General features: G+C 43.1%; 2 protein-coding genes and 1 long non-coding RNA gene across 11 annotated transcripts in view; 2 read left to right on the top strand and 1 right to left on the bottom strand.

The window, feature by feature from the left end:
- Positions 1 to 15,147, bottom strand: part of LOC143908122 (uncharacterized) — a 102,524-nt gene that overhangs the window by 50,183 nt on the left and 37,194 nt on the right. The gene's annotated exons all lie outside the window — the stretch shown is intronic.
- On the top strand, positions 3,655 to 7,212 carry LOC143908147 (uncharacterized). The gene is made up of 2 exons (XM_077425511.1): positions 3,655 to 6,458; positions 6,711 to 7,212. The coding sequence occupies exons 1-2, from the start codon at positions 3,655 to 3,657 to the stop codon at positions 7,210 to 7,212; spliced, it is 3,306 nt and encodes a 1,101-aa protein (XP_077281637.1).
- On the top strand, positions 11,216 to 13,996 carry LOC143908074 (uncharacterized). The gene is made up of 6 exons (XM_077425360.1): positions 11,216 to 11,456; positions 11,748 to 12,005; positions 12,289 to 12,478; positions 12,569 to 12,692; positions 12,806 to 12,964; positions 13,867 to 13,996. Exons 1-6 carry the CDS (start codon positions 11,285 to 11,287, stop codon positions 13,903 to 13,905), a joined length of 942 nt encoding a protein of 313 aa, XP_077281486.1. The 5' UTR covers positions 11,216 to 11,284; the 3' UTR covers positions 13,906 to 13,996.

Here is a 15,147-nt window from a genome sequence, read left to right as displayed (position 1 = left end):
CGACCTGAGATAGCTCGCTCTAAGCGAAAGACGTCGAATAATGGTGGAAATGAAAGTCCGAAGAAACAAGTGATTTTGGAATCCGGCCGTTCTTATGGGAAAGTCCGGTCCGAACAGAACGATAATCCGTTCTACTCCAACAATAAAGATGGCAAAAAGAGCAGCGTCGATAAGCGGATCGAGGACAAGTTCGTGCGAATAAGCAACGTCCTGAAGGAAGATTCTACCGAGATGGGAATTATTCAAGAAACTCCGGAGAATTTCAAAGTAGTTACAAAGAGCGAAGTCGCAAAAGCCGATATCCCTAAAATTCAGGATGAGCTAGGAGGCAATTTGTTTTCGCGAGAAAACGGCAAATCGGACGAGTTGCTTGCGATTCATGAAATTACGCACGAGCAGCCTGCAGAATCAAATAATACACGATTGAAAGAAAACTCTTTCGCGGCGACTACGGGATCTACAGTGACAAGCAATGAAGTCACCACGATTACGTCACCAATTACGCGAAAAGATTCCATCAATCATAAAGAATCCGTTTCCTTCAAACCCTCGATCGAACCTTTTTCATCACCATCGATTACGAGACAGCTCGATTACAATATCGCAAAGAAAATTAATTTTAATAAATCAAAAAGTCCGATTAATGCAACCGAATTCGCAATGGGGCGGACGAAAATCTTCGCGCAAAATATCGATGACTATTTCGAGATCACCGATGATCCACTTAGAACCTTATCTAGCAATTGGCCGAGTAGTTCCAAGGAAGTGACTAAAAAACCGAACAATCGTGGCGAGGGCGAGCGAGATGAAACGGAAAATGCGAGATCCCTCGAACTTAATGACAACTCTTCGCGGATTACTGCCGGCAATTTCGTGGATCCTAAAGGCCTGCTGATCGACCCGGGGCTCTCATCACGCGAAAGCGCTGCGATTACCGAACCTAAGGAAATTTCGTTGAACGACGAGGAAGGAATAGGCTCTCGTTGTACCAAAGATCCGCTTTTAGAAAATTCGAAGGGTTATCTAGAGCGCTCCCGGGAAAAGGAAGAAATTGCCGAGCTGGTGGATCGAATCGTGAGACAATACGCGGCATACACGCCCATCATGCCGGGCATGCCGACTTTCGACGAGATCACGGAAGCGGAAACCTTGCCGCTTGAAGAAGAGACGACCGTCACTCGTTTCACGACGACTTTGGCGACCACTACCAGGATTACGGACGTGGCTTTCCGACCTTCCGTACGTCCGTTGGAAACGACACCGCTCCCGGGAGAGATGCACGATGAGATCTCTCTGGACGAGACCACCTTCGCGGACGAGACGGAAGCAACGACGACCACTCACGAAAAAACCGTCTCTAAACCGAGATTTCGACCTGGAAGACCAGACGCGAACACCTCACCAAAAGCAAATGCACGAAAAGAATCGAATAAAACTAGAAAAATCGGAAAACAACGACAGAAAATTACCAATCGTGTTGCAAACGCGAAAATGACGGACGCGGAAGAGGAAATCGGAGATCACCCTTGGTATCAAACTACAGAGGTGCAGCAGGTAATCGCAGCGAATCGATCTAAACCAGTCCAGAAGACTGAGGGAAAAAGGAAGGATCACCGTTACAAATCGAAGACAGATTATTTTCAGAACACTTCCTCAACGTGGACTTCATCAACGACGGTCTCTTCCGGCGTCGCGCAGACGAGAGGCAAGAGATCGGACTATATCCGCGCGGCGGGCAATCGCGATTCATCGGTCTTCTACGACTACGAGAGCGAAGATGAAGAGGCACGGCGAAGTGGAAGAACGGGTTTGAATAAAAATGAAGAGTCTCCGAACATAACCGAGTCGACTGAATTACGTTCTACAATTGAAAAAAGATTAGCCGACGAATTGGATTATTCTGCGAGCCGAGGATCCGTTCGACACAGTTGCGAAAGTCGAGATCAGGCACAAAAGCTGAATGCTCTTCAAGATATTGCAGCGCGTAACGTCGGGCTTCGTACCGTTAAAGATAATCTCGATTCGGACGTGCAAAAGAAAGAACAAGATATGCAAGGTAATCTGAAAACCTTCATCCTCTCGAAGCTGCGTCACATGAAGGATGACGCAGTTCGTAAATTCGACGAGAATATTTCTTCGCGGAATCGTGAAGCTACGTCGGTGTCGCCCGCTACTCTGCCTTCGGGCCCGGCAAAAATTCCGTCGTCACGGACGGACCTTGCCGGATCGGTGCGCGAAAGACTGGAAATAGATCGGAGATCGGAGAAACACGCGTTCGGCGAGCATGCGGTGGCCGAGATCGACCGAATCGCGGTGGTGCGAAAAATCGCGGTGAACGTGTCGGAGAACGCAAGAACCGCGAGCGCGAACGATTTGTCGGATCGCGGCGCGAAGCCGCGGAAGGAATCGTCCGCGGGTGGGATATCGCCGACTCGCGCAAGAAGTCGCGGGGACCGAGACAAGAGTCGTGAAACGGATACTGTCATTCGCGACGTGAAATTGATGATACCGGACGATAAGGGCGAGACGCGCGAGCTCGATGTCGCGGCTAAAAGTGCCGATAAAAAGATCCCTCCGCTTTTCGTTGCGCGACAGCAGGGACGCGAGGACCCGAGGAAGATTAATGAAAATCCCGCGGATTGTCGCGTTTTCGCCGGAAAGCAATACCTCCGACGTCCTCGAGGCAAGGTGTACGACACCGTCCGCAAAATAATCAATAAGATCAAGAAAAAGTTATCATCGGTATCGGGCAAGGCGGGTACCGAGAAGGGAAGCGAGAAACGCGCCGATCGATCGCCACCGGATTGGCATCGGCCGGGCAGACGACTGTTGTCGAGTGGACCCGGCTACGTCGGGAGTATCGACGATGAATATTACGCCAACGATGAAAGCGAGACGGACCGGGAGAATGACTCGAGCGATAATGAAGCTATTGCCAAGAGGGATGATCTATCGTACCTCGAGAATCGGTCTGGCCGGCGCAAGGATCGAGATTCACGGAAATTGGTGCCCGAGACGGATCGATTGGCAGACGGGAACGCCGATGTTGCACGAGCTGCGATGCCGGAAGAAAGAACAGTTGCTGCCCGCGATGCAGCGATGCACTCCGACGATATGCAGGCGAACAGCGAAGAGGCAATCTCAAGGTTATTAATACCAGATATTAATTTTGATACAGATACGGGATTCTCATTAACGCAAAAATTCCTACTTCCACGTATAGTATTCTGTATAAAAGAGTAATTAATATCTTTTTTATTTTTATAGAAACGCGATATTTTTTCCATAATCCTTTATAAATACTGAAAAGCTGATTAATGCTGATAATGTTATTGATTATTAATGTTCATTATAGCAATATTAAAATTATCTGGCGAAAATACGGAAAAGCAATGTATAGAAAATTGAGATAAAACTCGCTTCATTAAAAAGATACGCGGTAATTATTTTAAATAAAATGATAAAATTCCATACAAAAATAGCATCCATTTAAACTATTTATACACTTATATACATAATCAGGCCATTATTACCATTAATTACGGTGGCAATTACAGGAATATTGAGAAGAAAGTTAAGAATAAAAATACAGACTTTCAAGATATCGAAGTTCCTTCCGAATCGACTGATTTTTCGAGTTTCAATGACGATAAGATGTTAGAAGTTCCTCTCGAAGCAGAAGAAAAATCTATTGTCCAAAGCACCGTTAATAATATCGTCGATAATAATATTTCTGTACAGGAAAACAGTTTCGATAATTCCGAAAATATTTTAAGAAATTCACGAACCGACGAAGTTAACGAGGAACCACTTTCCTTTCGCGAGAAAAACAACGAAAATAATTTAATTGATGAGATAACAGATGAATCTCTTTACGAAACCCATCCGACATTTAATACGAGAGAAACTGTAAACTCTCTTGCTACGAATAATCAAAGTCTCTCGAGTACTGGAAGAATACCATCGAATATAGATTTATCACAAAGCTCGGCCACGCCAAAAACTGATAAGAGCATCAAAATTTCGCTAATTGGGAGAATTCAGGTAAACGGTGGTTTCAATCAGACGCCAATGCTGATAAGCTTTGATGCCATTCCCGACGAGTCTGCAGCAACACAGTCTTCGGTTTCCACAGAATTGTCGAACACTATCAAGGCGATTGAAACTACCGCCATTAATCTCTCTCTGAATGATTCAAATGCGGGATCTGCGTTTGATCTCTTGTCCATGAGCGAGCGTGCAAACGACGAAGCGAGCGATTCACTGAACGCGATATCGGGCGAGAGTCGACGGGAAGCCGAAAAGACGAACGCGAACAAAGTCAGGATAAAGTCTCGCGAGAAGCTTTTCGATCTGACGCGAAAAAGGGGGAAGGAACGAAAGACGACGAAAAAAAATCCCTCCCGAATCGAGAAGCGATTGGACAAATATAACACGAACTCAAGATCGGCCAAGCAGGTTTTTCTAACGGATTACTCGGTCGAACCGAACAGCAAAGTGAGCAGAACGAACGTCGGGAGGATGATTTCCGAGCGAACCGGCGGAACGATTGGCAAACTGGATTCTCGTTCATCCGCGAATCCGGTGCACTTTCCAGATATTTTGGGATCCGTCCTGGTCAACAACGATAGTCTAAAAGATCGGGACGCGATTAAAGAACCCCGACGTCGAATCGACGTTCCTACGATCGAAACGAACCGATCCAATTCGATCGAGATTGACCCATCAAATACGACTCTTCATAGTGTACCGTTGGTGCATATCGGTATCGAGAAACCAAGTGTCGATCTTACGAACGGTGGAAGAACGACGTGTTGCCCTCGCGAGAACCCGTGGAACGCTACTTCGGGCGGTTGTTACAGAATGCCCGCGACCGTTCGAAAACTCGAAGTTACAGAGACGACTTCGCGCGAGTTGCAAACTTCGAGCAATTATCGGAATGACGATCCTGAAACTTTTCCGCCCAGATTCTACGAAACGACTGCAAACGACCGGAATGCGGTAACCACGAGACCCTCACCGTCAACGCGATTGCCGAACGGCGTTCTTGAAACCGCAGCTAAATGCAACGATGGCTCGATTAACGCAGTTCGCGTGAGAAACTTGATGGCCATCGTGAGATTCATGATGAAGCTGTTGAGAATCGTCGCGGAGGACGAAGAGCCTCCTTGTCCCACGGCTCAGATCGGCGAGACGGTGATTCGCGTGAAGAACGTAGTTATTAATGCGTCGAGTCACGTGGAACGGCAGAAAAGCACCACTGATAGGACGATAATAAAATCAGGAAGAACAAGGCAGGATCTTACGACCGCTGAGTGGCGAACGACAATCGTGGGAAGGATGCGCGAGGAATCGTCGCCTTTGGGCGACGGTACTTTTGAGTCCTTTACCGAAGCACCGTCTCACCCGGCAGCGTCCACCTCTTCCGATGAAGTGTCCAAGGACGAAGGGCTATCCACGCTCTTTGAAACTTCAACGGGAAAGGAAGTATACACCTCCGCTTTATCGAGCACGACTTCTTTCGCGACGCTCAAGTCCTTTCTATTTTACGATCCCGCACGAAAGTCGCCTCGCAAAGACGCCTCTCGGAAAAATACCAAAGTCGACCTAACGGGTGTAAAACAAAATTCGAACGTTTCCTTTAAAGATTCAAAGAGCGAGTCGGGAGGGGAGAAATCTCGATTGGACGGCAGCCAAACGAATCGTTCGCCTTCGTGGTCGCGGGACCGAGATCGAAATTCCGCCGATCGACTTCACTTCGGTAAACAAGGAATTGCCTGCACGACAAATCCGGAGGATAAAATCGGATCTTTTCGGGAGAGATATTTGGCAGGGAGTAAAAACGTCGGGTTTTGGCAACCGGAATCGGGTGTCGCTAACGATACTGTCAGACCGATACTTCCGCGCGATATCGATGTCTCGCGAAATGCTTTATCAGAAAGAAACGGTGCCGCGAGAGAAAACAGGCCCCGACGTTCCAAGTCGAAGAAGGCCAGCAAGCAGGCGGGGGTATCAGATCGGCGTGCCGAAACGAGTACGAAATTGCTTAACCGTTCCACGAGAGGAGGTCCTCCGGGAGATTGGATCGGGGAACGTCGGGCGGCCGCGCGTCGACTGCCGATCGATAAGAAATTGCGGGAATCGCGCGAAGTACCGGACGGAACTGCAACGCTCGGAAAAGTCGTATTTCGGCGCGTCCGCGGCAAGATTAACCGCCCTCCTGACCCAAATCTCGTTAGCGGTAGAAGTGATTCGTTTAAGATCGAAAGGAACGTCGCCGGAAATGGCCCTCTGGCAAAACTTTCGACCGATGATGCTTTATCCACCGACAGGGAATTGAGTTCGTTAGAAAGAGAAGATACCTCGGGAAATGCAATTCGATATTCAACTTCTTCATTAATGAACGATAACGTTGGCACTTCTAGAATTGGCAGAGAAATCGTGGATGAACACATAAGGTCTGTTACATAGAAACAATGAAGTTAATTCTAAAAAAAAATTCATATATAAAATATTTACCTTAATTTAATTTAATTGGACTTATATTGTTTACAACGTTTATTTTTTACCGCTTTCTTGATAATTCTTAAAGAAATTATTTTGAAGGAGACATTTAGAAAGAAAAATTTCTACACTATCCAAGAATGCTCTATGTAATTAGTCTTATTATCTCTACATGACAGATCCCATAATTTTACATTGTCTCATAGAATTCCGTACAAGAAACGAGATGTCAGCGAGCGCCGCGATTTCCGCGAAGGTAATCGCGTACTTAAGGAACGACAGAAAGCCTCGAGCTCGATGAAGAAGAAGACAAAGCAGCGGAGGAAAAAGAAGAGGAAAAAGGGCGGTCGGCGGACGAGAGATATTTCAGAGACTGAAAACCACCGGCGTTTCAAGAGACACTTATTAATGACGTCTCTCGAGCCGGAGGATGACGCCGATGACGCCGCGGCAGGATTTTCGAGACGCCACGTCGCCGTGGGAAAAAGGAACGCTGAGAAATTTCGGAAGTCCGCGGGAAGCAACGCGAGACGGCGGCGGCGGCGCAAACGCGACGGAAGTCGGACGGTCGATGGATCGGAAGCTGATCCCGGCGCGGCGCAAATCCGCGGTGGTCAAGACTGCACGGATCACCGACACCCGCCGAATATCGATGCGGCCAAATATCTCGAGTCCGCACATTGTTTGCGCTTTAGTGATTTATGGTAGGTCGCCTATGGGGATTTAAGGGGATCGCGGGTCGAACCCGTGATTCATGTGGAATATATAACGTTTGTTTCATTGAGAAAAGGGATGCAGCCGGCTTTTTTTCGACGCTTATAGTTATTACCAAACGCGATAAAGTTAGCGAATCTCGCGATTATAACGGAAAATATACAAAAAAAAAAGATGTGACAACATTCGAAAGTCCGAGAACGAGAGATTTAAATTGTAACAATAAATTGAGAAGAAGAAGAGAAAGAAAACAGAGAGAGAAAACAAGAATATATGATTTTTCGTGCATAAAACGTGAATGTAAAGTATAAAATATGTGCATAACGGTGTTATTTTTGTAAATTTGCACCGACTGAAAATAATGCCATTATTTTACAAATACAGAAAAACTTTTTCCTCATTTGTTTACGGAGAATGTGTGTTGTTTTACCTGTCGATACAGTTTTACTAAAAATATTGTGAATCAATCGTGCATATAATAGCGGCATGGGCCGATGGTTTATTAAAACATTAAAATGACAGCCAATGGCTCTCGATTACTTATTTTCAGTTTTACGCGCACAATGCTATGCACGGTAACAATTGCAGACTATAGACATAGACGCAACAAAAGCAAAGATGAGTGCTTTGTTTCGCGCTTCCGATGGTCTCTGCGGTTGACGTGCCGCAAATTAATTAACAGATAATCGATACAAAAAAGATAACGTTACATTTCAAATTCAAAAGTCCCCGTACATGTTAAATCGGCTTTCGCAACTTTCTATTTGTCGATTACGCGAATCATTGTTATCTCCCTCAAAATTAATTATCAAAGTTCGATGGAAATAAACCCCGGGAAAATTCTTCAGGTATTCCGTGTACCAGTTGGAGGATCCTATCGTCGAGCACACGGTGTATCTTCAGGTTTACGAAAAACGCGCTTTAGCAAATGGATCGACTTACTGGGAGGATCTCACTGGAAATTCCGTAGTCAGGTGAGAGAGGAGACGGGGAGTTTAAATGCGCACTCGAGTATGTTCGAAGCGGTCCGATAAACTTCACGCTAGACAGGTCGTTTATGCCATCAGATTGGGCACGTTCAACAGGCACCATAGAGGCAGTCAAGACACGATCGCTTTCGCCTACAAGGAAGTGAAAATGCCAGGACGGGAGGAGGGCGAGATTCCTAATTTGGATGTCGTTCGTAATCGTCTTTTGATACCATCGTCGGTGACATCAAAAGGCTCTGAATATCCTGCCGAAGGTATCGAGCCCGGAATATTTCAGGGCTTTTCTTTCAACATTTTGCACGCGAGATATTATATTTTCTAGTGAAAATTATCGTATAAAAGAGAGTGGATAATTACATGTCTAGAACAATGATTTCACGATTTTTATTCGTAATCAGAAAGGCCATGTATATTTTATTTAAAATGTACCAAAATTGTGTGTAATTACAATTTCATCTGAATTTCAGTCTTTTCTTATCAAGAATTTAATCGAGATTTTTAAACAGCCAAGGAATATTGAAAAATACATGTCAAACGTGTACCACAATATATATGTACCAAAATTTCAATTTTCAACTATTACGTCGTTCAATAGAATTTGCTATAATATATGTAATTGTAATATAACGTAGTGTAAGAATTTTAAAAGGCTAATATTTGAAAAATAATACGTATAGCTGTTTGCGACTTAATCTCGTCGATAATGTCAGCAAGATGACTTTGCGAAGATCAAGTCAAAGAGTTCGGGTATAATTAATCTAATATGACATTTTGTTAAATAATACTTCGTCGTGTTCAATGTAGACAAATCGGGTGAGTATCTCGTGGTGCCAGCGAGCAGCGTCGACGAGAGTGGGAACGAGTGCGACAAAGCGGGCGTGGGATTCGCGGCGTTCGCCAGGCAACCGGACCGGTGCGAACGTGTCAGGGGAACTTGTTTGAAAAATCAGCCCCTGGCCTACCGTAGGCGCGACGCGGTACGTATATGACAGGTGCAATAAATGAAACACTGAAAATGGTCTGTCCTCGAGCTATCCGCGGCCGCGTCGCTTCGAGAGCTTCGTGCGAAGCGATCGCGCGAGACGCTTTTAAGTACGGTCCGCTCGTCGTGCAACATGATTTATCGCGCACGAATTTAATGCTTATGCCCGCATCCGCATAAAACGTTCGCGAGGGGAGATTTGTCCCGGCGACGGAAACGGACAGTCGCGTATAATACAAATCGGTTGCTGGTGAAGGGACACTGGCGCGCGGATTTTTGTATACGCTTGGCTCTGTGATACGCGAGACGAGGAATTCGAGCCGTCTCGTTTCGGGCGAAATACCGAATCTGTCTCGCGTTCATAAATGTCCGTTGTTATACATTTCGAATCATTTGTATCGCGGATTCGCGTTTTTTCTCCCGGATTTCCATTGCGAAACGACTCGCATTGTATTATACGCTGCAAGACATTTGCAACGTGCAAATTTGGGATTCGTCCAAAACTTTTTTTTACAGCTTTTACGTTTTAATCGGTCTCAAACGGTTTCCGCTTCAAAGAGCTTACGAATTTCGACAGTTCGCTACATTGGATCTTTTGCAAGTGCGAAAAATTGCAATTTTAGCAAGAGTCTGAACGAGACCGTATTAATATCGAAATATTAAAAATCACAAACAAAAAGTTATATAAATGGAAATTCTTTCATCGGGAAAGGGCAAGATCTATCGATTAGGGTTTCGCTTGTCGAACCTTTAGAACCGCGTGAACTATGAAATACGTCATCGCGAGGTTTATCGGCGAAAGCAGACGACGGTCGCGCGTCACGAACGTGTGCCGGAAACCACCTCGCGTATCCCGTCGACATTTCCGCCAACCGGTTGTCGAAGGTCGGGCGCGCTGTTCGATCTAGTGTCACATGTCGACAGGAAGCTAGCGCGGCCGGGCGACCTGGTTGTTACTTCTTGAGCAATTTCGCATCCGTGCCGAGCGAGCCCATCAAGTACAGCGCGAACGGAAGCGGAAGTCACGAGTTCCTCGCACTGGAGTACCATTCGCCGCACGTGTCTGCGATCGACATCGAAGTCGAAGCGGGTTACAATGCCGCGCTTGCGGGAGGGTGAGTCTCGAGAGGAGCGATATCTATCTACGCCCTAGATGACTAACTAGAGATTACAAGTCCGCGCTTACACTTTGCGCGCTAATTCCCTCGTAATCCGATTTTATGATTACTCCGAATGACTCGAGTGTTGGCTGCTGGATACCTCTTCTTTGAAATAAATTTATAACTAAAGTTTCGGGATGTGATGAATAGAAAAGCGTCAATAAACTCTACGTGCCGAGAGATGATTTACGTTATGTTAAAATTAAGCGTTTAGAATTTTATGTGACATCGTAATGATATTTTATAAATAGAAATAAGTTATTTAACCCTTAAATGCCACACCTCTCAAGAATCTCGTAAATGATCGACATGAGGGGTCTAAAAAACCCCAGCATGAAAAATGTCTCCTTACTCATTGATTTTTTTATCTTTAATTATGAAAAATTTTTTCAATGTTGTTCAAGGCTTAGAAAAGAGAATAAAATGCTTATATTGTTAAAATTTCAATTTCAACATAGTATAAAAAATTAAGTAAACTGAATACTGCTAAGTGTACAAACGGGAGGTCACGCACTCAACTATCATCAATGGGAGCATGAGCTCCATTTTTGGCAAGAACATTTGAAAACATTTCATTCTAAAGGGTCTGGGGTTCGCTGGATCCCACGAGGCATTTATATATATATATATATATATATATATATATATATATATAAGGGTTAATAATATTTTATAAATATAAGTAAATTTCTTAATAACAAAATCTGAGGGTGTTTCAATGTAATTTTCCAAGTTCTTCAGATGTATCGTAGATATTTTACAGATTGAAACAAATTGATATGTGAGCAAAATCAAAGATATTTCAATAATACAATCTTCGACTAAATCACGATTGTTTAAAATTTTTGAATCTTAGATTCCTAGGTCGCATCAGCGAAGTGCACGTGGATAGCACGGCACTCGATCACACTGTAGTGACAGTTGTGATAACTAATATGGGACTGACTTCGATGTCCTATCGATCGAGGATCGCGAAATGTCCCGACAATCTTCCAGAGTCTTGGGTGAACGCTACGTTTCTTAGAAAAATAATTCAACCTCGACGGGATCAAACAGTGAGCTTGGATCTCTACGGAGAACTGCCTATAAACGAATTTCACTGTTCTGGTAAATTTAACAACCCAATGAGAATAATAAACTACAATCACTTCTAAAGGCTCGCATCATTAAATAATATTTAAACAGCGTTAAAGTTAGGACTCTCAAATTTACATTCGATTCTATAATCTTTTAACCTGAATTGATTTTTTTCACGAACGTGAAGAAAAAGAAGAAAGTTTAGTTTCTCGTAAAGTTATCGAACTGCACAATTTTTATTGTCGCAGTGCGCGAAATATATGCGAGAAATTATGCGTAAGAAATCATTCAAGCAAACATTGGGCGGTTACACGTTTCCAGTACAATTGCTGAATCGTCTCGGGGAATTAGTGGCCACCAGGAGAATAAATATACGGAAAATGGATCGTTGCTCCTGCATGTTGCATTGCTTATGTGTATGCATGAGTGACGCGCGTGGTTGCAGACCCATGTCGCCGGAGCTTTATCACGCCGCTGGATTTCGCGGTCCAGTTCCTACAGCCTCCCGCGAAATTTTCGCGAAAATTGTAGACGTCTTATTCTTCGTCATCTCGTCAATCCTGCTCTTACTTTTCATGGGTCAGTAATCCTATACATTTGTTTGTTTAATAATTTGTAAACTTACTGATCCCCAAAGACGGACTTCCATTTAGGATTTGTAATTATTTCTAACTAATAAACCGTCTTTAACGCGCATAGTACTTTTTATTTTTCCCAATCAACTTTCTCTAACTGATATTTTTAACGTATGATGTTTACATCTTTATAATTTACTTAATTATTTTACTCCAGCATTATATACGGTCTAATATATTTTTAATATTTATAACGATATGTGAAATTTGAAATATATTTCTCTCAGGTTTTCTGAAATGGTTGATCGGCTTGTACATACCGGTGGTAGGCCGTTGGGGCTTGGACTCTCTATTGGAAACTGGAGGAATGTCGGAGTACTTCGAACGAGAATTAAAATATAAATGCGTGGTGACGGATGAACATGGTGCACCGGTGCACCCAGATACGCGCAAGAGAACGGTCAGGATATGCAGCAGGTACAGCGAGATAGCTGTATAGTTACGGTACAGTAAGAAAAATATATATATAGATAAGTGCGTGAAACGTGACGCGATTATGTTCGGCAGGAAAGCGGAATTCTTCTTAAACACGATGTTCTTCTTGATTTTCCCATTCGCCATTTGCTGCCTTCGTCTTAAGAAGTCCTTTCGTCGACCCGCCCGGAGACGTTGTCGCTCGGATGAATCTAAAGTAAGAACCGTCCTTTCCCGTTTTTACGTCGCATGTGAAATTGGAGCAGAATTTCGCGACGTAACGATCCTTCATCCTCTTCCTTGTGACATGTACCGCGTCTTTTCGTCTAGATCAGTTTGACGAGCGACAGAAGCGAACGCCCGAGAACGATCTGCGTGAGCACTTATGGCGACAGTCGAGATTCGCGGATGGAAGCCGAGGACACCAAGTACGTGATGGACGAATTGAAGAAGTCCGAGGAATCGTTACGCAGTCGTAATAAATGTAAAGTAAGAAATAAAAGAGATGAATAATAGTGGTAAGGAGATGAAGAATAGATTATATGCGCAATAAATCTTCAACCGCTTTTTGCTCTCTTTAACGATATCTAATTAGAGACAGAGACGAAGCGAGAGAGAAAGTGAGGGAAAGAACCATTTCAGTGCTAAAAACCTGCTCATATTAAATATTTTGTTTTATTAAATTATTATTTAAAAAAAGAGCAAAAATAGTTTTAGTTAAAATTTATAATATTTAACGTTAAACGCGGTATATACATATTTAATGTTGTAATCAATATTTTCAAACTTCCTCTACGTGTTTTTCTTGAAAAAAAAAAGAAGCAAAATTCTTTTTAGTGTACTAATTTATGAGTTTTACGTGAAAATAATCACGCGTTAGTTTCGATTACCTATCTAAAATTAAGACCACCCTGGGGATCATATTTGGAAATCTAATTTATCGTTACGCTCCAAAAGTAGAATATATGTGTATACGTAGAGAGATTAGAGAGATTAGAGTGCAGGGAGATTAGAGCACCGGATACCCGTAAAATATAGGAAGAACGTAAACGCGAAAGCTCGTACCGCACCGAATGGGATGATACGTGATCCCAAAATGGCAAATATTAGGGGCTACGACGACGATTGGCCCGATAAAAGCGATATTTCATTTGTGCATACGCGTAATCCGCCATTCGTCATAAATGCGACGATAAAGTAGATGTTATATTTGTCATAAACCGTCGTTGGAATTTCGAGAACGAATAATCCGTCGCGTGCTTATTTTTATAGCATTCTCTTTTTTTTATACTCAACCGTGGTTAGGTATTTTTGGATTTATTATCGTTCGCGAGCATTAAGATGGACAAAGACGGAAAGAAAGTGATACCGCTGCAATTTTATTCTTTCAGAGAAACAGTTCCACAAAAGAATACCGTTCGCGCCATTAACGCTCGGGAACTCGAAATAAGTTTGACGTAATTACCACAGAAATCTAAAAAATCTTCGTGAAAGCTGATGTTCAAGATATCTTTATAGCTATTATAATGTATCAATACTAAAATAATGTTGTAATGTAATGTAATGAAATATTATAATCAACAAATGTAACAACGATTAGTCATTTATCCTAATAATATTAAAAATGGTATGCGCGCGTTTCATCAACATTAAGTTTGGAAAAAGGGGTAGAACTTGATATTTTTTTCTATATGTAAATACGCTGTATACACACCGGTAAGTTATTATAATTATTATTACGTATATTATGTATGATGGTGCATTATCAGCTTTTAAGTTCTCGGATATTAAGTATATCAACCATAATGAAAATAATTTATATATGCAATTCAGAGCAGAGTTGAAGGAGCGAAGAAGAGAGAAAAACCACGAGAGGACGAAAGAGTGGAGGGGGGGTCCACGAGAGTTATGCGCAATACGGTTGTTCCGCGAGACTCGTAGAATTTGTGACCGCTTCCGGCAGATATCTACGGCGCGGGTGGGTATATCCCGGGTCTAACCCATTTTTTCGTTGAGTACTATTTATGTACACCATCTGGATGTAAATATTCATGCGGGACGCGCGTGCATTTTTGCCGTGCGCCACGTTCCTAACCGTGGCGGATCGAAATAAATGCCCGTCTCGTGGAAACTGAAATTTCAACCCGCGGAGCATCAGTGCGGCTACGACCCTCTTCGATCGGATCGAACGCTCGCCGGTGTTTTATTCTCGTCTTCGATACTTCAGGCGGGAACTGTGTTATCGTAACTCACATTTGTCTACTTTCGCGCGGTCGGGTTCGTCGATTTTTAACTCTGCGACGAACGGTCTCCTAACGAAGAGCTGCAAAAACCGACGTGACAGAGAAATAGTTCTAGAAAGCTTTTGATTCAGTTATTCTCCGCGAAGAGATAACTTAAGATTAATCTGAATATTATCCGAAGGAAAGGAAAATAATAACTTTATAAGAAACGAGAGAAATAAAAGTTTGTCTAATCTTTTTGCGGTTCACGATGCATTCTTAATTATGATAAAAATTTTCAAAACTGTCGATTGATTATTTCATAACTGTGTTTAATGATTATATAGTGAGTCAAATAATTTTCATAGTGTTATAAAATCTGTACTATATATATTTAGATATGTAGGTATATTTTATGACATCGATATAATCCAATTTTTATGAATCAAA

The sequence above is a fragment of the Temnothorax americanus genome, unplaced genomic scaffold (genome assembly GCF_048541705.1).
Source record: "Temnothorax americanus isolate GAGA-0224 unplaced genomic scaffold, ASM4854170v1 Scaffold9, whole genome shotgun sequence".
Taxonomy (NCBI): Eukaryota; Metazoa; Arthropoda; class Insecta; order Hymenoptera; family Formicidae; genus Temnothorax; species Temnothorax americanus.
This window is presented reverse-complemented; position numbering and strand designations above follow the sequence as displayed.

Coding starts and splice junctions, on each gene's coding strand:
- LOC143908147 (XM_077425511.1), top strand. CDS start 3,655: ATGTTAGAAGTTCCTCTCGAAGCAGAAGAAAAATCTATTGTCCAAAGC. Junction 6,459..6,710: donor ATCGTGGATGAACACATAAG/GTCTGTTACATA, acceptor ATTGTCTCATAG/AATTCCGTACAAGAAACGAG.
- LOC143908074 (XM_077425360.1), top strand. CDS start 11,285: ATGGGACTGACTTCGATGTCCTATCGATCGAGGATCGCGAAATGTCCC. Junction 12,006..12,288: donor CCTGCTCTTACTTTTCATGG/GTCAGTAATCCT, acceptor TATTTCTCTCAG/GTTTTCTGAAATGGTTGATC. Junction 12,479..12,568: donor ACGGTCAGGATATGCAGCAG/GTACAGCGAGAT, acceptor TATGTTCGGCAG/GAAAGCGGAATTCTTCTTAA.